Source organism: Anomaloglossus baeobatrachus, unplaced genomic scaffold (assembly GCF_048569485.1).
Source record: "Anomaloglossus baeobatrachus isolate aAnoBae1 unplaced genomic scaffold, aAnoBae1.hap1 Scaffold_2540, whole genome shotgun sequence".
Taxonomy (NCBI): domain Eukaryota; kingdom Metazoa; phylum Chordata; class Amphibia; order Anura; family Aromobatidae; genus Anomaloglossus; species Anomaloglossus baeobatrachus.
Window position 1 is genome coordinate 83,511 of NW_027442113.1, and position 20,777 is coordinate 104,287.

General features: G+C 57.1%; 1 protein-coding gene across 1 annotated transcript in view; it reads left to right on the forward strand.

Moving 5' to 3' along the window:
• CEP112 (centrosomal protein 112) overlaps window positions 1-20,354 on the forward strand; it is a 98,215-nt gene extending 77,861 nt beyond the window's left edge. Inside the window, exons 20-23 of the mRNA XM_075332201.1 lie at window positions 5,232-5,321; window positions 5,604-5,705; window positions 7,038-7,102; window positions 20,118-20,354. Of these exons, the coding sequence (XP_075188316.1) occupies window positions 5,232-5,321; window positions 5,604-5,705; window positions 7,038-7,102; window positions 20,118-20,124 (264 nt within the window). The 3' untranslated portion in view covers window positions 20,125-20,354. The remainder of the gene's footprint in view (window positions 1-5,231; window positions 5,322-5,603; window positions 5,706-7,037; window positions 7,103-20,117) is intronic.
• Window positions 20,355-20,777: the final 423 nt, after the last annotated feature.

Here is a 20,777-nt window from a genome sequence, read left to right on the forward strand (position 1 = left end):
TGCCTCTGATCAGATTGCCCTGATCTCACACTGCCCTGATCAGATTGCCCTGATCCACACTGCCCTGATCAGATTGCCCTGATCCACACTGCCCTGATCAGATTGCCCTGATCCACACTGTCCTGATCAGATTGCCCTGATCCACACTGCCCTGATCCACACTGTCCGGATCAGATTGCCCTGATCCACACTGCCCTGATCCACACTGTCCGGATCAGATTGCCCTGATCCACACTGTCCGGATCAGATTTCTCTGATCCACACTGTCCGGATCAGCTTGCCCTGATCCACACTGTCCGGATCAGCTTGCCCTGATCCACACTGCCCTGATCAGATTGCCCTGATCCACACTGCCCTGATCAGATTGCCCTGATCCACACTGCCCTGATCAGATTGCCCTGATCCACACTGCCCTGATCCACACTGCCCTGATCAGATTGCCCTGATCCACACTGCCCTGATCAGATTGCACTCTCATTATTCATGTCAGATTTCACCCATAAAATTGTGCAGAGCAGATTGTTAAGATCAGGTTACACAATTAGGGTTGTAGAGATTGGATTGCATTGCTAAGGCTGTGTGGATTAGATTGGGCAGATCAGAGTGGGCACCTAGCCTCCAGTCACACATGTCCACTCAGTTTTTATGTCACCATGGGAGGGAAACTTTGCTTTGTTCATCCTGACCCTCCTGCTTCATGGCTACCTCACCACATCTACAGTCTATGGGAAGCTGCAGGGGGTGTAGATAGGAGGTCGGGTGTCTCTGTTTGCGACTCTGGGGCATTTCAGATGCTCTTCACCCTAGTGAGCTGTGGGAGTTAGGTGCTGATGGTGCAGGATGTGTGTCAGACATTAGGAGCTTCTATGTTTCATCAGCTTCAGTCTCTATAGAGCTGACGCTTTCCCTCTCCACGGGGATCCGCACTCACCCTCTGTCCACAGGGAGACGCGCTCACCCTCTGTCCACTGGGAGCCGCACTCACCCTCTATCCACGGGGGAGCTTAGATCACACTCGGATGGAAACTATCTGCTGACACCAGGACGGCTGACGTGTCTGCATTTGGTGGAGTGGACGTTTAGGATCTGCGGAGCCGCATGGGGGCTTTAGTAGGGAGTCTGGTGGTGTGGCTCGATAGTGGAGGGCTGTAGTTTGGGGTCTGGTGGTGGGGCTCGTCAGTGGAGGGCTGTAGTTGGGGGTCTGGTGGTGGGGCTCGTCAGTGGAGGGCTGTAGTTGGGGGTCTGGTGGTGGGGCTCGTCAATGGAGGGCTGTAGTGGGGGGGGGGGTCTGGTGGTGGGGCTCGTCAGTGGAGGCCTGTAGTTTGGGGTCTGGTGGTGGGGCTAGTCAGTGGAGGCCTGTAGTTGGGGGTCTGGTGGTGGGGCTTGTCAGTGGAGGCTGTAGTTGGGGGTCTGGTGGTGGGGCTCGTCAGTGGAGGGCTGTAGTTGGGGGTCTGGTGGTGGGGCTCGTCAGTGGAGGGCTGTAGTTGGGGGTCTGGTGGTGGGAATAGTCAGTGGAGGGCTGTAGTTGGGGGTCTGATGGTGGGGCTCGTCAGTGGAGGGCTGTAGTTGGGGGGGGTCTGGTGGTGGGGCTCGTCAGTGGAGGGCTGTAGTTGGGGGGGGGTCTGGTGGTGGGGCTCGTCAGTGGAGGGCTGTAGTTGGGGGGGGGGGGGTCTGGTGGTGGGGCTCGTCAGTGGAGGGCTGTAGTTGGGGGGGGTCTGGTGGTGGGGCTCGTCAGTGGAGGGCTGTAGTTGGGGGGGGGGGGTCTGGTGGTGGGGCTAGTCAGTGGAGGGCTGTAGTTGGGGGGTCTGGTGGTGGGGCTCGTCAGTGGAGGGCTGTAGTTGGGGGTCTGGTGGAGGGGCTCGTCAGTGGAGGGCTGTAGTTGGGGGTCTGGTGGTGTGGCTCGTCAGTGGAGGGCTGTAGTTGGGGGTCTGGTCGGGTGTGGCTCGTCAGTGGAGGGTTGTAGTTGGGGGGTCTGGTGGTGGGGCTCGTCAGTGGAGGGTTGTAGTTGGGGGTCTGGTGGTGTGGCTCGTCAGTGGAGGGCTGTAGTTGGGGGTTCTGGTGGTGCGGCTCGTCAGTGGAGGGCTGTAGTTGGGGGTCTGGTGGTGGGAATCGTCAGTGGAGGGCTGTAGTTGGGGGTCTGGTGGTGGGGCTAGTCAGTCGAGGGCTGTAGTTGGGGGTCTGGTGGTGGGAATCGTCAGTGGAGGGCTGTAGTTGGGGGTCTGGTGGTGGGAATCGTCAGTCAAGGGCTGTAGTTGGGGGTCTGGTGGTGGGGCTCGTCGTTGGGGGTTCTGGTGGTGGGGCTCGTCAGTGGAGGGCTGTAGTTGGAGGTCTGGTGGCGGGGCTCGTCAGTGGAGGGCTGTAGTTGGGGGTCTGGTGGTGGGGCTCGTCAGTGGAGGGCTGTAGTTGGGGGTCTGGTGGTGGGGCTAGTCAGTGGAGGGCTGTAGTTGGGGGTCTGGTGGTGGGAATCGTCAGTCAAGGGCTGTAGTTGGGGGTCTGGTGGTGGGGCTCGTCAGTAGAGGGCTGTAGTTGGGGGGGGGGGTCTGGTGGTGGGGCTCGTCAGTGGAGGGCTGTAGTTGGGGGGGGTCTGGTGGTGGGGCTCGTCAGTGGAGGGCTGTAGTTGGGGGTCTGATGGTGGGGCTCGTCAGTGGAGGGCTGTAGTTGGGGGGGGTCTGGTGGTGGGGCTCGTCAGTGGAGGGCTGTAGTTGGGGGGGGGTCTGGTGGTGGGGCTCGTCAGTGGAGGGCTGTAGTTGGGGGGGGGGTCTGGTGGTGGGGCTCGTCAGTGGAGGGCTGTAGTTGGGGGGGGGGTCTGGTGGTGGGGCTCGTCAGTGGAGGGCTGTAGTTGGGGGGGGGGGTCTGGTGGTGGGGCTAGTCAGTGGAGGGCTGTAGTTGGGGGTCTGGTGGTGGGGCTCGTCAGTGGAGGGCTGTAGTTGGGGTCTGGTGGTGTGGCTCGTCAGTGGAGGGCTGTAGTTGGGGGTCTGGTGGTGTGGCTCGTCAGTGGAGGGCTGTAGTTGGGGGGTCTGGTGGTGTGGCTCGTCAGTGGAGGGTTGTAGTTGGGGGTCTGGTGGTGGGGCTCGTCAGTGGAGGGTTGTAGTTGGGGGTCTGGTGGTGTGGCTCGTCAGTGGAGGGCTGTAGTTGGGGGTCTGGTGGTGCGGCTCGTCAGTGGAGGGCTGTAGTTGGGGGTCTGGTGGTGGGAATCGTCAGTGGAGGGCTGTAGTTGGGGGTCTGGTGGTGGGGCTAGTCAGTCGAGGGCTGTAGTTGGGGGTCTGGTGGTGGGAATCGTCAGTGGAGGGCTTGTAGTTGGGGGTCTGGTGGTGGGGCTAGTCAGTGGAGGGCTGTAGTTGGGGGTCTGGTGGTGGGGCTCGTCAGTGGAGGGCTGTAGTTGGGGGTCTGGTGGTGGGGCTAGTCAGTGGAGGGCTGTAGTTAAGGGTCTGGTGGTGGGAATCGTCAGTCGAGGGCTGTAGTTGGGGGTCTGGTGGTGGGGCTCGTCAGTCGAGGGCTGTAGTTGGGGGTCTGGTGGTGGGGCTCGTCAGTAGAGGGCTGTAGTTGGGGGTCTGGTGGTGGGAATCGTCAGTCAAGGGCTGTAGTTGGGGGTCTGGTGGTGGGGCTCGTCGTTGGGGGTCTGGTGGTGGGGCTCGTCAGTGGAGGGCTGTAGTTGGAGGTCTGGTGGCGGGGCTCGTCAGTGGAGGGCTGTAGTTGGGGGTCTGGTGGTGGGGCTCGTCAGTGGAGGGCTGTAGTTGGGGGTCTGGTGGTGGGCTCGTCAGTGGAGGGCTGTAGTTGGGGGTCTGGTGGTGGGGCTCTCGTCAGTGGAGGGCTGTAGTTGGGGGTCTGGTGGTGGGGCTCGGTCAGTGGAGGGCTGTAGTTGGGGGGGGGGGGGGGTCTGGTGGTGGGGCTCGTCAGTGGAGGGCTGTAGTTGGGGGTCTGGTGGTGGGGCTCGTCAGTGGAGGGCTGTAATTGGGGGTCTGGTGGTGGGGCTCGTCAGTGGAGGGCTGTAGTTGGGGGTCTGGTGGTGGGGCTCGTCAGTGGAGGGCTGTAGTTGGGGGGGGGGGGGGGGGGGGTCGGTCTGGTGGTGGGGCTCGTCAGTGGAGGGCTGTAGTTGGGGGTCTGATGGTGGGGCTCGTCAGTGGAGGGCTGTTGTTGGGGGTCTGGTGGTGGGAATCGTCAGTCGAGGGCTGTAGTTGGGGGTCTGGTGGTGGGAATCGTCAGTCGAGGGCTGTAGTTGGGGGTCTGGTGGTGGGGCTCGTCGTTGGGGGGTCTGGTGGTGTGGGCTCGTCAGTGGAGGGCTGTAGTTGGAGGTCTGGTGGTGGGGCTCGTCAGTGGAGGGCTGTAGTTGGGGGTCTGGTGGTGGGAATCGTCAGTGGAGGGCTGTAGTTGGGGGTCTGGTGGTGGGGCTCGTCGTTGGGGGTCTGGTGGTGGGGCTCGTCAGTGGAGGGCTGTAGTTGGAGGTCTGGTGGTGGGCTCGTCAGTGGAGGGCTGTAGTTGGGGGTCTGGTGGTGGGGCTCGTCAGTGGAGGGCTGTAGTTGGGGGTCTGGTGGTGTGGCTCGTCAGTGGAGGGTTGTAGTTGGGGGTCTGGTGGTGGGGCTCGTCAGTGGAGGGCTGTAGTTGGGGTCTGGTGGTGTGGCTCGTCAGTGGAGGGCTGTAGTTGGGGGTCTGGTGGTGCGGCTCGTCAGTGGAGGGCTGTAGTTGGGGGTCTGGTGGTGGGGCTCGTCAGTGGAGGGCTGTAGTTGGGGGGTCTGGTGGTGTGGCTCGTCAGTGGAGGGCTGTAGTTGGGGGTCTGGTGGTGGGGCTCGTCAGTGGAGGGCTGTAGTTGGGGGTCTGGTGGTGTGGCTCGTCAGTGGAGGGCTGTAGTTGGGGGTCTGGTGGTGTGGCTCTGCCGTTACGCACCTCGCGCTCTGTCGCCTCTCGCTCACGGCCCGTTACGCCTCTCGCTCTCGGCCGTTACGCCACTCGCTCTCGGCCGTTACGCCCCTCGCTCTCGGCCGTTACGCCCCTCGCTCTCGGCCGTTACGCCCCCTCGCTCTCGGCCGTTACGCCCCTCGCTCTCGGCCGTTACGCCCCTCGCTCTCGGCCGTTACGCCCCCTCGCTCTCGGCCGTTACGCCCCTCGCTCTCGGCCGTTACGCCCCTCGCTCTCGGCCGTTACGCCCCTCGCTCCTCGGCCCGTTACGCCCCTCGCTCTCGGCCGTTACACCCCTCGCTCTCGGCCGTTACGTGTCCTGTGTTCCTGTGTTGCAGCTCCTGCAGGACGAGGTGAGCGGTTACTGCGCTCGGCTCCGGGTTTTGGAGAGGAGACTTCAGGACAAGGACTTGCAGCTGCAGGAGCAGGTGAGACGCTACCGCCATGGTCAGCAGTAGTCACATGACCCGGGGTAATCACCAGCGCACACTGCCATTCCACCCCGTCCTGTCTGTGCCCCGGACTGCTCCCATGTAGACATGTGGGGTCAAGTGATGACATCACGCTCGGGAGGCGGGGACTTACTGTATGATGTCACTCCTTGCACAGTGTGCGCTATTTTTCCTGCAGCAGGATTGGGGCTGACACTCTGCCAGCCATGCTGACTGTTTCCTTGCTCTACACTCACCCATCCACCATTTCCCACACAGATCACTCACGTCCGTCAGGAATACGAGCTGAAGATCCGGGGCCTGATGCCGGCCGCCATGCGCCACGAGCTGGAGGACACAATCACCTCTCTGAAGTCCCAGGTAAGGGGCTCCACGAGGACGCCATCAGGGTCCTCCCCACCTATGGGTCCTCCCAACCGCCAGTGTTATAAGCACTGCTACTGGAAACAGTCAGCAAGTGACTGCACAGACACAGCGTACAGCTCAGCGGAGCGCCCGACCTCTCCTGAAATGAGTGCAGACACTGGACTAGTGGGGGGCCTCCCCTCTATCGCCTCCTCTCAGATATCTCCTCCCCCGGCCCTCTCCTCCCCTCCCCTGATATCTCCTCCCCCGGCCCTCTCCTCCCCTCTCAGATATCTCCTCCCCCGGCCCTCTCCTTCCCTCCCTGATATCTCCTCCCCCGGTCCTCTCCTCCCCTCCCTGATATCTCCTCCCCCGGCCCTCTCCTCCCCTCTCAGATATCTCCTCCCCCGGCCCTCTCCTCCCCTCCCTGATATCTGCTCCCCCGGCCCTCTCCTCCCTGATATCTCCTCCCCCGGCCCTCTCCTCTGGCCCCCTTTTTTCCCGGCCTCCTCTCTATCGCCTCCTCTCTATCGCCTCCTCTCAGATATCTCCTCCCCCGGCCCTCTCCTCCCCTCCCTGATATCTCCTTCCTCGGCCCTCTCCTCCCTCGGCCCTCTCCTCCCTCGGCCCTCTCCTCCCTCGGCCCTCTCCTCCCTCGGCCCTCTCCTCCCTCGGCCCTCTCCTCCCTCGGCCCTCTCCTCCCTCGGCCCTCTCCTCCCTCGGCCCTCTCCTCCCCCGGCCCTCTCCTCCCCTCCCTGATATCTGCTCCCCCGGCCCTCTCCTCCCTGATATCTCCTCCCCCGGCCCTCTCCTCTGGCCCCCTTTTTTCCTGGCCTCCTCTCTATCGCCTCCTCTCTATCGCCTCCTCTCAGATATCTCCTCCCCCGGCCCTCTCCTCCCCTCCCTGATATCCCCTCCCTCGGCCCTCTCCTCCCCTCCCTGATATCTCCTCCCTCGGCCCTCTCCTCCCCTCCCTGATATCTCCTCCCTCGGCCCTCTCCTCTCCTCCCTCGGCCCTCTCCTCCCCTCCCTGATATCTCCTCCCCCGGCCCTCTCCTCCGGCTCCCTCTTTTCCCGGCCTCCTCGTGCGGCCCCAGTTTCCCCGGCCCCCTCCTCGCTGATATTGCCTTTTTTCCCGGCCTCCTCGTGCGGTCCAAGTTTCCCCGGCCCCCTCCTCGCTGATATTGCCTCTTTTCCTGGCCGCCTCGTGCGGTCCCCATTTCCCCGGCCTCCTCCTCCGTGATATCTCTTCCTGCCCTCATTTCCTGGCCTCCTCATGCGACCCCCTCTTCCACAGCCCCCCATCACTGCTGCGGTTTCCGCTGCTGACGTCCTCTCCCGTTACAGGTGGGCTTCCTCCAGAAGCGGGCGCAGGTGCTCCAGGACGACCTCTCCATCCATCAGAGCAGACGGTAAGCGGGCGAGCGGTGACCTCTTGGGCCGCGCTCATCAGTCTCCGCTGGAGCATATTCCTTCCTCCACTTTCTTCTGGACGTTGCTCTTCACCATGGTTGGGATTTGATTGCTGTCAGTGAATGGAAATGTTGATAATGTTTTTTCATTTCCAGGACAAGGTCAGGACTAGTGATGGGCAGACCCGGACTGTAACAACGGCGTGCAGTCTGCCCAACATTGATACTCAGCAATGATGAAGCCCTACAGCTGGGGGCTGGTATTCTCAGGCTGGGGAGACCCATGATTATTGAGCTCCCCCCCCAGCTTAAAAATAGCAGCCTGCAGCTGACCAGAATTTTCTTCGGCGCTCCATTGGGAGACCCAGACGATTGGGTGTATAGCTACTGCCTCCGGAGGCCACACAAAGCATTACACTAAAAAGTGTAAGGCCCCTCCCCTTCTGGCTATACACCCCCAGTGGGATCACGGGCTGCTCAGTTTTCAAGCTTTGTGCGAAGGAGGTCAGACATCCACGCATAGCTCCACTGTTTAGTCAGCAGCAGCTGCTGACTATATCGGATGGAAGAAAAGAGGGCCCATACTAGGGCCCCCAGCATGCTCCCTTCTCACCCCATTCCTATTGGCGGTGTTTGTTAAGGTTGAGGTACCCATTGCGGGTACGGAGGCTGGAGCCCACATGCTGCTTTCCTTCCCCATCCCCCTGAGGGGCTCTGAGGAAGTGGGATCTTACCGGCCCCCAAGCCCTGAGGCCGGGCTCCATCCACAGACCCATGGAACCTGCTGGATACGGAGCGGGGTACCGTTCAGGGACAAGGCCCTGCAACATTCAGGTACTCTGTGTCCCCCTATGGACTGGCCGCGCACACTCCAGACTTGCTGGGTGTGCTAGTGCGCCGGGGACAGTAGCGCTGCGCGCGCGGGTTACAGTCACTGCAGCTTCTCTGAGGGACTTTATGTGTTGGGGACCGCCGCGCCGGCCGCCCCTGGAGCGGCGGCGCGGCTGAGACTTGTGGTGCGCCGGGGACTTCGCGCCGACCGGACGGCGGCGCTTATAAATCTAGTCCCCGGCTTTTGCGGCCTAGCTCCGCTTCGTTCCCGCCCCCACCCTGTCAATCAGGGAAAGGGAGAGACGCTGTTCTATAGTCAGCGCCGAGGGCTGGAGTCTTATTTACATACTCCAGCCCTCTCACTGAGCACAGTGGGACGCAGGTTTCCCGCTCTTTGTCTGCACACGCCCAGGGCCCGCCCCTCTCCACAGGACGCCGGCAGCCATTCCTGCATGCAGTCTGGCTGGAGAACGGACACAGGCTCTGGGAGACCCAGACAAGGGATTTCTGGCGACCACACACCCGCGTTAAGCGGGCGGTAAGCAGCACATTAGTGCTGGCCCCACTAGTGCCACAGTGTTATATTGGTGTATTTTTTTCTCTGTACCATATATATATATATATATTTTGCACTGTAAGGTCGCTTCTTGGCTGTATACCCTATATTGCTCTGAGGAGACAACAACATGTCATCCGCAAAACGCAAGGGTGCCAAGGCACGGGCTGTATACACTGCTTGTGCCGCATGTGGGGCTGATCTACCGGCAGGTTACAATGACCCCCATTGTGTGCAATGTTCGGTCCCTGTGCCACTTCGTCAGCCAGAGCCTATGGTGGTAGTGGCCCAGGCAGAGACGCCTGTGAACCCTGCCCCGGTGACGGGGACAGAGTTTGCAGTTTTTGCTGACAAGATGTCTGTGACTATGACAAAAATCCTAGAGACCTTGCAGGCCAGGCCAGTTACTCAGACCATGGACACTGCTGCGTCAATGTTCCCCGGTCCCCCTCAGTTGGAGCTAATCCGTGCTTCTAGGGGGTCCCAGGCATCACAGGCTGAAGTCTCTGACTCAGATGACAGTCCCAGGCAGCCTAAGCGAGCTCGCTGGGAGAGACCCTCCACGTCATCACACTGGTCAGGGTCTCAGCGAGACGAGTCTCTGTATGATGAGACAGAGGTGGGTGATCAGGAGTCTAATCCTGAGACCCCTCTCAATCTGGATACCCCTGATGGTGACGCTATGGTAAATGACCTTATAGCGGCCATCAATAGACTTTTGGATATTTCTCCCCCAGCCCCTTCTGCAGAGGAGGCAGCTGCACAGCAGGAGAAGTTCCATTTCAGGTATCCCAAGCGTAAACTGAGTACTTTTCTGGACCACGCTGACTTCAGAGAATCAGTCCAGAAACACCATGCCTACCCAGATAAGCGTTTCTCCAAACGTCTTAAGGATACACGTTATCCCTTTCCCCCTGACGTGGTCAAACGCTGGACCCAGTGTCCAAAGGTGGATCCCCCAATCTCCAGGCTTGCGGCTAGATCCATAGTTGCAGTGGAGGATGGGGCTTCACTTAAAGATGCCAATGACAGACAGATGGACCTTTGGTTGAAATCTGTCTATGAAGCTATCGGCGCGTCGTTTGCTCCAGCATTCGCAGCCGTGTGGGCACTCCAAGCTATTTCAGCTGGTCTGGCGCAGGTGGACTCTGTCATACGTCCATCAGTGCCGCACGTGGCGTCCTTGACCTCGCAAATGTCTGCGTTTGCGACTTACGCTATCAACGCTGTCCTGGACTCTACGAGCCGTACCTCAATGGCGTCCGCCAACTCTGTGGTTTTGCGCAGAGCCTTGTGGTTAAAGGAATGGAAAGCGGATTCTGCTTCCAAAAAATGTTTAACCAGCTTGCCACTATCTGGAGACAGACTGTTTGGTGAGCAATTGGCGGAAATCATTAAACAGTCCAAGGGTAAAGACTCCTCCTTACCCCAGCCCAGATCAAGCAAACCTCAACAGAGGAGGTGGCAGTCGAGGTTTCGGTCCTTTCGAGGCTCGGGCAAGGCCCAATTCTCCTCGTCCAAAGGGACTCAGAAGGAGCAAAGGAGCTCAGATTCCTGGCGGGCTCACTCACGCCCCAAGAAAGCAACCGGAGGAACCGCTTCCAAGGCGGCTGCCTCATGACTTTCGGCCTCCTCCCTCCGCATCCTCGGTCGGTGGCAGGCTCTCCCGCTTTGGCGACATTTGGCTGCCACAGGTCAAGGACCGGTGGGTAACAGACATTTTGTCTCACGGGTACAGGATAGAGTTCAGTTCTCGTCCTCCGCCTCGGTTCTTCAGAACTTCCCCACATCCCGACCGAGCAGATGCCCTTCTGCAGGCGGTGAATTCTCTAAGAGCAGAAGGAGTGGTGATCCCTGTTCCTCTTCAGGAACAAGGGCAAGGTTTTTACTCCAATCTCTTTGTGGTTCCAAAAAAGGACGGCTCGTTCCGTCCTGTTCTGGACCTAAAACTGCTCAACAAGCATGTGAACGCCAGGCGGTTCCGGATGGAATCCCTCCGCTCCGTCATTGCCTCAATGTCTCAAGGAGATTTCCTTGCATCAATAGACATCAAAGATGCTTATCTCCACGTGCCGATTGCTACAGAGCACCAACGTTTTCTACGTTTCGTGATAGGGGACGACCATCTTCAGTTCGTAGCTCTGCCATTTGGTCTGGCGACAGCCCCACGGGTTTTCACCAAGGTCATGGCGGCAGTGGTAGCAGTCTTGCACTCTCAGGGACACTCGGTGATCCCTTACTTGGACGATCTACTTGCAAGGCACCCTCTCAAGAGGCATGCCAACTCAGCCTGAATGTTGCGCTGGAGACTCTCCAGGCGTTCGGGTGGATCATCAACTTTTCAAAGTCAAATCTGGCACCGACTCAATCACTAACGTATCTTGGCATGGAGTTTCATACTCTCTCAGCGATAGTGAAGCTTCCGATGGACAAGCAGCGTTCACTACAGACAGGGGTGCACTCTCTCCTTCATGGTCAGTCGCACCCCTTAAGGCGCCTCATGCACTTCCTAGGGAAGATGGTGGCAGCAATGGAGGCAGTCCCGTTTGCGCAGTTTCATCTGCGCCCACTTCAATGGGACATTCTCCGCCAATGGGACGGGAAGACAACTTCCCTGGACAGGAAAGTCTCCCTTTCTCAGATGACCAAGGACTCTCTGCAATGGTGGCTTCTTCCCACCTCATTATCACAGGGAAGATCCTTCCTACCCCCATCCTGGGCGGTGGTCACGACAGACGCGAGTCTGTCAGGGTGGGGAGCAGTTTTTCTCCACCACAGGGCTCAGGGTACGTGGACTCAGCAGGAGTCCACCCTTCAGATCAATGTTCTGGAAATCAGGGCAGTGTATCTGGCCCTACTAGCCTTCCGGCAGTGGCTGGAAGGGAAGCAGATCCGAATTCAGTCGGACAACTCCACAGCGGTGGCATACATCAACCACCAAGGAGGGACACGCAGTCGGCAAGCCTTCCAGGAAGTCCGGCGGATTCTAATGTGGGTGGAAGACACGGCATCCACCATATCCGCAGTTCACATCCCGGGCGTAGAAAACTGGGAAGCAGACTTCCTCAGTCGCCAGGGCATGGACGCAGGGGAGTGGTCCCTTCACCCGGACGTGTTTCAGGAAATCTGTCGCCGCTGGGGGGTGCCGGACGTCGACCTAATGGCGTCCCGGCACAACAACAAGGTCCCGGCCTTCATGGCGCGGTCTCGCGATCAAAGAGCTCTGGCGGCAGACGCCTTAGTGCAAGATTGGTCGCAGTTCCGGCTCCCTTATGTGTTTCCACCTCTGGCACTCTTGCCCAGAGTGCTACGCAAGATCAGATCCGATTGCAGCCGCGTCATACTCGTCGCCCCAGACTGGCCGAGGAGGTCGTGGTACCCGGATCTGTGGCATCTCACGGTCGGCCAACCGTGGGCACTACCAGACCGTCCAGACTTACTGTCCCAAGGGCCGTTTTTCCATCGGAATTCTGCGGCCCTGAACCTGACTGTGTGGCCATTGAGTCCTGGATCCTAGCGTCTTCAGGATTACCCCAAGGGGTCGTGGCCACCATGAGACAGGCTAGGAAGTCCACTTCTGCTAAGATCTACCACAGAACGTGGAGGATATTCTTATCCTGGTCCTCTGCTCAGGGAGTGTCTCCCTGGCCATTCGCGTTACCTACTTTTCTTTCCTTCCTGCAATCTGGGTTGGAAAAGGGCTTGTCGCTCGGCTCCCTTAAAGGGCAAGTCTCGGCACTATCCGTGTTTTTTCAGAAGCGCCTAGCACGACTTTCTCAGGTGCGCACGTTCCTGCAGGGGGTTTGTCATATCGTCCCTCCGTACAGACGGCCGTTAGATCCATGGGATCTAAACAGGGTACTAGTTGCTCTCCAGAAGACGCCTTTCGAGCCTCTGAAGGATGTTTCACTTTCACGGCTCTCACAGAAAGTGGCTTTTCTGGTAGCGGTCATGTCTCTTCGGAGAGTGTCTGAGCTAGCAGCGCTGTCATCCAAGGCTCCCTTCCTGGTGTTCCACCAGGACAAGGTAGTGCTGCGCCCCATTCAGGAGTTTCTCCCGAAGGTGGTATCCTCTTTTCATCTTAATCAGGATATCTCTTTGCCTTCTTTTTGTCCTCATGCAGTTCATCGGTATGAGAAGGATTTACATTTGTTGGATCTGGTGAGAGCACTCAGAATCTACATTTCCCGCACGGCGCCCCTGCGCCGCTCGGATGCACTCTTTGTCCTTGTCGCTGGTAAGCGCAAAGGATCGCAGGCTTCCAAATCCACCCTGGCTCGATGGATCAAAGAACCAATTCTTGAAGCCTACCGTTCTGCTGGGCTTCCGGTTCCATCAGGGCTGAAGGCCCACTCAACCAGAGCCGTGGGTGCGTCCTGGGCATTACGACACCAGGCTACGGCTCAACAGGTGTGCCAGGCAGCTACCTGGTCGAGTCTGCACACTTTCACCAAACATTATCAGGTGCATACCTATGCTTCGGCGGACGCCAGCCTAGGTAGAAGAGTCCTGCAGGCGGCAGTTGCCTCCCCGTAGGGGAGGGCTGTCTTGCAGCTCTAACATGAGGTATTCTTTACCCACCCAGGGACAGCTTTTGGACGTCCCAATCGTCTGGGTCTCCCAATGGAGCGCCGAAGAAGAAGGGAATTTCTTCAGCGCTCTATTGGGAGACCCAGACGATTGGGGTATAGCTACTGCCCTCTGGAGGCCACACAAAGCACTACATCAAAAGTGCAAGGCCCCTCCCCCTCTGGCTATACCCCCCCGTGGTATCACGGGTTCTCCAGTTTTAGCTTTGTGTGCGAAGGAGGTCAGACATTCCATGCATAGCTCCACAGATTTTAGTCAGCAGTAGCTGCTGACTATTTCGGATGGAAGAAAAGAGGACACATTTAGTGTCCCCAGCATGCTCCCTTCTCACCCCTGGATGGTGTTGTAAGGTTGAGGTACCTATTGCTGGTACGGAGGCTGGAGCCCACATGCTGTTTTCCTTCCACATCCCCCTGAGGGGCTCTGTGGAAGTGGGATCCTGCCGGCCTCAAAGCTCTGACGCCGGGCTCCATCCACAGACCCATTTGAACCTGTTGGATACGGAGCTGGAGTACCGTTCAGGGACATGGCCCTGCACCATTACAGGTACTCTGTGTCCCCGTACACACAGGCACAGCACACTCCAGACTTGCTGGGTGTGCTAGTGCGCCGGGGACAGTAAAGGGTTACAGTCACTGCAGCTTTGCTGAGTGACTTTGTGTATTGGGAACTACCGCGCCGGACGCTCCGGGAGCGGCGGCGCGGCTGGGACTTGTAGTTCGCCGGGGACTGGGCGCCGACCGCGCTTTTACGGCGGCGGCGCTTATAAATCCAGTCCCCGGCTTCTGCGGCCTAGTGCCGCTTCGTTCCCGCCCCCTCCCTGTCACTCAGGGAAGGGGACAGGCGCTGAGCAATCAGCAGCGCCGAGGGCTGGAGCCTTTTTACATGCTCCAGCCCTCTCACTGCACTCTGTCGGACGCCGGATTCCCGCTCTGCCTTGGGGGCACGCCCACGGCCCGCCCCTCCTCACAGGAGCTGGGGAAGAAGCCGGCAGCCATTACTGAAGTCGGACTTTCGACCAGGCAGGACGGTGGCGATCACACACCCGCTTATAGGCGGGCGGTAAGCGGCACACATAGTGCTGACCACAGATAACTGCAGTGTGTACATGTGTTGTTTTTAACTGCACAGGTCGCTATATGCCCGCTTGGGGAGCGACAAATTAGCAGCAGGAAAGCAGGTGTGCTAAGGCACAGGCTTTCTAGGCTGCTTGTATTGCACGACTGAGGTGTTCATTTGTGTTTATGTGTTATACATTGCACTGTACAGTCGCTAGTCTTAGCTATATTCTCCTGGAATGGCTAGACTACAGCAGCAGAAAACCAAGGGTGCTGGGGCACAGGTTTTTTTCTATGCTGCTTGTATTGCATGGGCTGCAGTGTGCATTTGTACTTGTGCTTGTATGCTATACATTGCACTGTATGGTCACTCTTCTGGGCCATATTCCCCTAGATGACCAGTCTACAGCAGCAGAAGAGCAGAGGTGCCAGGGCACAGGCTTCTATGCTGCTTGGATTGCATGTGCTGCAGTGTTCATTTGTACTTGTGCTTGTATGCTATACATTGCACTGTAGGGTCACTCTTCTGGGCTATATTCCCCTAGATGACTAGTATACAGCAGCAGAAGAGCAGGGGTGCCAGGGCACAGGCTTCTAGGCTGCTTGTATTGCTTGTGCTGCAGTGGTCATTTGTACTTTATGCCTGTATGCTATACATTGCACTGTACGGTCACCAATCTTGGCTATATAATTCTAGATAGCTAGTCGGCAGCGGCAAAACAGCAACACAGATTTTCAGTGCTGTTTTTACTACATGGGATGCTGTTCATGACACCGTCCCATTGTGTGCATGCTCCCCTGTAGCACGTCGTCTGCCGGGGTCTCTAGCACTTCGTCTGCCTGGGTCTCTACTAGTTGTGGCCAAAGAAACCATCTGTCAACCCTGTCCATGGACAGGGACGGAGTAGTCATAATATAGAGACTTGCAGTCCAGACAGGCCATGGGCAATCTACTTGACCAAAAGGCAGCTCTTCAGGGCTTTGATACTGACATAGCTATCGATCCGGATACACCGGGTGGTAACGCCATACGGAATGATCCTATACCGTCCATCAATGGAAGGTTGGTTCTTTCTCCCTCAGCTCCCCCAGTGGAGATAGGAGACGAACAGGAGAAGTCCCTTTTCAGTATCTCACACAGATATTGAGTATTTTTCTGGCCACGCTGACTTCAGAGAAGCAGTCCAGGAACACCACGCTTACCAGATAAGCGTCTTCTCCAAACGTTTTTTAAGGATACACGTTATCCCTTTTCCCCTGACGCGGTCTGCGCTGGACCCAGGGTCCAAAGGTGGATTCTCCAATCTCCAGGCTTGCGTCTAGAGACATAGTTGCACTGGAGATGGGGCTTCACTTAAAGATGCCAGTCACAGACAGATGGACTCTGGTTGAAATCTGTCTAGGAAGCTATCGGCGTGTCGGTTGCTCCGGCATCCACAGCCGTATAGGCAACCTAACCTTTTCAGCTGTTCTTGCGCAGCTGGCCTTGAGCACAGGGACATCTGTACCGCAGAGGCGTCCGTAACCCGCAATGCCTGCACTGCGACTTACCCTGTTAATACTGTCCTAAAAGTACAGTCGAGGTTTCGGTCCTTCCCAAGCTCCGGTAGGTCCCAATTGTCCTCGGGCAAAAGGGCTGCTAAACCTCAGACGGGCTCAGATTCCGGCCGGGCTCAATCACGCCCAAGGAAGGCAGTCGGAGGAACCGCTACCAAGGCGGTCTCCTCAGGACTCTCAGCTCTCTCTCTCTCTCCGCATCCGCGGTTGATGGCAGAACCCCCGCCTTTGGCGACATTTAGCTGCCACAGGTCTCAGACCGGTGGGTGACGGACATTGTGCTCACGTGCACAGGACAGTGTTCTATTCTCGTCCTCCGACTCCATTTCCCTGCTGCAGGCGGTGGATGCTCTAAGAGCAGAAGGAGTGGTGATCCCTGTCTCCCCTCAGGAACGAGGGCGAGGGTTTGTACTCCAATCTTTTGTGGCTCCAAAAAAGGACGGGTCCTTCCGTCCCGTTCTGGGCCTGACACTGCTCAACGAGCATGCGAACTCCAGGCGGTTCCGGATGGGATCCCTCCGATCCGTCATTACCTCAATGTCTCGAGGAGACTTCCTTCCCTCAATAGACATCAAAGATGCCTATCCCCACGTGCCAATTGCTATGGAGCACCAACGTTTTTCTACGTTTTGTGATAGGAGACGAACATCTTCAGTTCGTAGCTCTGCCATTCAGTCTGGCGACAGCCCCACGGGTGTTCACCAAGGTCATGGCAGCAGTGGTAGCAGTCTTGCACTTTCAGGGACACCCGGTGATCCCATACTTGGACGATCTACTCGTCAAAGCACCCTCCCTCGAGGCATGCCAACGCAGCCTGAATGTTACGCTGGAGACTCTCCAGACTTTCGGGTGGTTCATCAATTTGGCAAGGTCAAATCTGTCTCCGACTCAATCACTAACGTATCTCGGCATGGAGTTTCATACTCTATCAGCAATAGTGAAGCTTCCGCTGAACAAGCAGCGTTCACTGCAGACAGAGGTGCAGTCTCTCCTTCAAGGCCAGTCGCACCCCTTAAGGCGCCTCATGCACTTCCTAAGGAAGATGGTGGCAGCCATCGAGGCAGTTCTCTTTGCGCAGTTTCATCTGCGCCAACGGCAATGGGACATTCTCCGCCAATGGGACGGGCAGTCAACCTCCCTGGACAGGGAAGTCTCCCTTTCCCAGACGGCCGAGGACTCTCTGCTATAGTGGCCATAGCCCCCATCCTGGGCACTGGTCACGACAGATACGAGTCTGTCAGGGTGGGGAGCAGTTTGTCTCCGCCACATGGCTCAGGGGACGTGGACTCAGCAGGAGTCCACCCTTCAGATCGATGTTCAAATCGGGGCAGGGTATCTTACCCTATTGACCTTCCAGAAGTGGCTAGAAAGAGAGCAGATCCGAATCCAGTCGGACATCTCCACAGCGGTGGCATGCATCAACCACCAAGAAGGGGCGCGCAGTCAGCAAGCCTTCCAGGAAGTCCGGCGAATCCTCATGTGGGTGGAGGACACAGCATCCACCATATCCGCAGTTCACATCCCGGGCGTAGAAAACTGGGAAGCAGACTTCCTCAGTCGCCAGGGTATGGACGCAGGGGAGTGGTCCCTTCACCCGGACGTGTTTCAGGAAATCTGTCGCCGCTGGGGGGTGCCGGACGTCGACCTAATGGCGTCCCGGCACAACAACAAGGTCCCGGCCTTCATGGCGCGGTCTCGCGATCAAAGAGCTCTGGCGGCAGACGCCTTAGTGCAAGATTGGTCGCAGTTCCGGCTCCCTTATGTGTTTCCACCTCTGGCACTCTTGCCCAGAGTGCTACGCAAGATCAGATCCGATTGCAGCCGCGTCATACTCGTCGCCCCAGACTGGCCGAGGAGGTCGTGGTACCCGGATCTGTGGCATCTCACGGTCGGCCAACCGTGGGCACTACCAGACCGTCCAGACTTACTGTCCCAGGGGCCGTTTTCTCCATCGGAATTCTGCGGCCCTGAACCTGACTGGGTGGCTTTTGTGTCCTGGATCCTAGCGTCTTCAGGATTATCCCAAGGGGTCGTTGCCACCATGAGACAGGCTAGGAAGCCCACGTCTGCTAAGATATACCACAGAACGTGGAAGATTTTCTTATTCTGGTGCTCTACTCAGGGAGTGTCTCCCTGGCCATTTGCATTGCCTACTTTTCTTTCCTTCCTACAATAGGAGTCAGAAAAGGGCTTGTCGCTCGACTCCCTCAAAGGGCAAGTCTCAGCACTATCCGTGTTTTTTCAGAAGCGTCTAGCACGTCTTTCTAAGGTGTGCACGTTCCCGCAGGGGGTTTGTCATATTGTGCCCCCGTACAAGCGGCCGTTGGATCCATGGGATCTGAACAGGGTTCTAGTTGCTCTCCAGCAGCCGCCTTTCGAGCCTCTGAAGGAAGTTTCTTTTTCTCGCCTGTCACAGAAGGTGGCGTTTCTCGTTGCGATCACATCGCTTCGGCGAGTGTCTGAGCTGGCAGCTCTGTCATCCAAGGCTCCCTTCCTGGTGTTTCACCAGGACAAGGTAGTGCTGCGCATCATTCCGGAGTTTCTCCCTAAGGTCGTATCCTCGTTTCATCTTAATCAGGATATCTCCTTACCGTCTTTTTGCACTCATCCGGTTCACCGGTATGAGAATGATTTACGTTTGCTAGATCTGGTGAGAGCACTCAGAATCTACATTTCCCGCACGGCGCCCATGCGCCGTGCCGATGCACTTTTTGTCCTTGTCGCTGGTCCGCGCAAGGGGTTGCAGGCTTCTAAAGCCACCCTGGCTCGATGGATCAAAGAACCAATTCTAGAGGCCTACCGTTCTGCGGGGCTTCCGGTTCCTTCAGGGCTAAAAGCCCACTCAACCAGAGCCGTGGGTGCGTCCTGGGCATTACGTCACCAGGCTTCGGCTCAACAGGTGTGCCAGGCAACTACCTGGTCGAGTCTGCACACTTTCACCAAGCATTATCAGGTGCATACCTATGCTTCGGCGGATGCCAGCTTAGGTAGAAGAGTCCTGCAGGCGGCAGTGACACCCCCGTAGGGGAGGGCTGTTTTGCAGCTCTAACATGAGGTATTTCTTTACCCACCCAGGGACAGCTTTTGGACGTCCCAATCGTCTGGGTCTCCCAATAGAGCGCTGAAGAAGAAGGGAATTTTGTTACTTACCGTAAATTCCTTTTCTTCTAGCTCTTATTGGGAGACCCAGCACCCGCCCTGTTGTCCTTCGGGATGTTTTTTTGTTGTTTGCGGGTACACATGTTGTTCATGTTGAACGGTTTTTCAGTTCTCCGATGTTATTCGGAGTTAATTTGTTTAAACCAGTTATTGGCTTCCTCCTTCTTGCTTTGGCACTAAAACTGGAGAACCCGTGATACCACGGGGGGGTATAGCCAGAGGGGGAGGGGCCTTGCACTTTTGATGTAGTGCTTTGTGTGGCCTCCAGAGGGCAGTAGCTATACCCCAATCGTCTGGGTCTCCCAATAAGAGCTAGAAGAAAAGGAATTTACGGTAAGTAACAAAATTCCCTTCTTTGTTACTTACCGTAAATTCCTTTTCTTCTAGCTCCTATTGGGAGACCCAGCACCCGCCCTGTTGTCCTTCGGGATTTTTGGTTTTTTTTCGGGTACACATGTTGTTCATGTTGAACGGTTTTCAGTTCTCCGACGTTACTTCGGAGTGAATTTGTTTAAACCAGTTATTGGCTTTCCTCCTTCTTGCTTTAGCACTAAAACTGAGCAGCCCGTGATCCCACTGGGGGTGTATAGCCAGAAGGGGAGGGGCCTTACACTTTTTAGTGTAATGCTTTGTGTGGCCTCCGGAGGCAGTAGCTATACACCCAATCGTCTGGGTCTCCCAATAGGAGCTAGAAGAAAAGGAATTTACGGTAAGTAACAAAATTCCCTTCATCGCATCCATTACATGTGACAAAACTGGAACGTTACCCTACTCTTCCCGATTGCCCTGGTGCAGTTACAATCGGGGTAATAAGGCGTTAATGACAGCTCACAGCTACCACTTAGTCCTAGATTAGTATTAGGGGCGCCAGATTCTGGGCCTCAATGATTTATATGGGGACCGGCGTCCAGTCAGATATCCAGGATCCATTCTGAGCTGGAAACAATTTTTTTTTTTTTTTTATTAAATACGGTTAGTCTGGCAATGCCAGATATCTCCGGGTCCGCCCATGAGTGGTCAGGACGTGTGTAGGTGTGACTGCACCGATACACTGCAACAGACCCTCAGCTCTGAGCGCTTACATTAAACCTGAAGCCTGTATTCACTGACAGCTCTCGGAGCTCTTCACATGGCGGGTGCTGAATGGTCCATCCTCCATTAGGGGTCCGCCAACAGGGCGATGCCCTGAGAAATACTCCCCACAGCCCCCCACCCGCCATCAGCAGGGGCTGTGACTGCACTAATGGTGGTCTCACTGTTACAGGTTGTGAATTCCCGCATCCTGGAGGCGTCAGCACAAGAAGTGGAGTCCACCGGGCGCACAAGGAGTGCCACAGAGTGTTAATAAAATGTACCGCCATCAGCTGTTGTATTTATTTCTCCCTCTCCGGGTTGCGCACCCCTGCACTGGACCCCCGCGCGCTGGGCCGGCCCCCCCACATCAGATTTTCTATATTTATGAGGTGGTTTTTTTTATCTCACATTAAACTTTTATACATTTTCTGTTTCTCTTCTCTTTATTCCAAAGAAAAAAACCACGTTGCTGTGCCCCCCCTCTGACCACGTGGCTGAGCCCCCCTCTGACCACGTGGCTGTGCCCCCCTCTGACCACGTGGCTGTTCCCCCCCCCCCCCTTTCTGACCACGTGGCTGTATGAGAGGTCCAATTCCTGCTGCAGAAAACATTCCCCAAACCATGCTGACCCTTCCTCTGCCGCCTGTCACTGACTTCTTAACAAACTTTGGGTTCAGTCTTTCTCCAGTTTATCTATGAACATAATATTTCCCATCAGACCCAAATAAATTACACTTGCTTTCATCAGTAAAATGAGCTGTGGCCACTTCTCCTCTGTCCACACAACAAGCTCCTTACCAAAGAGGAGTCTAGTCTTGTGATTCTCTCTGGTCACTGCAGAGCGGGCTTT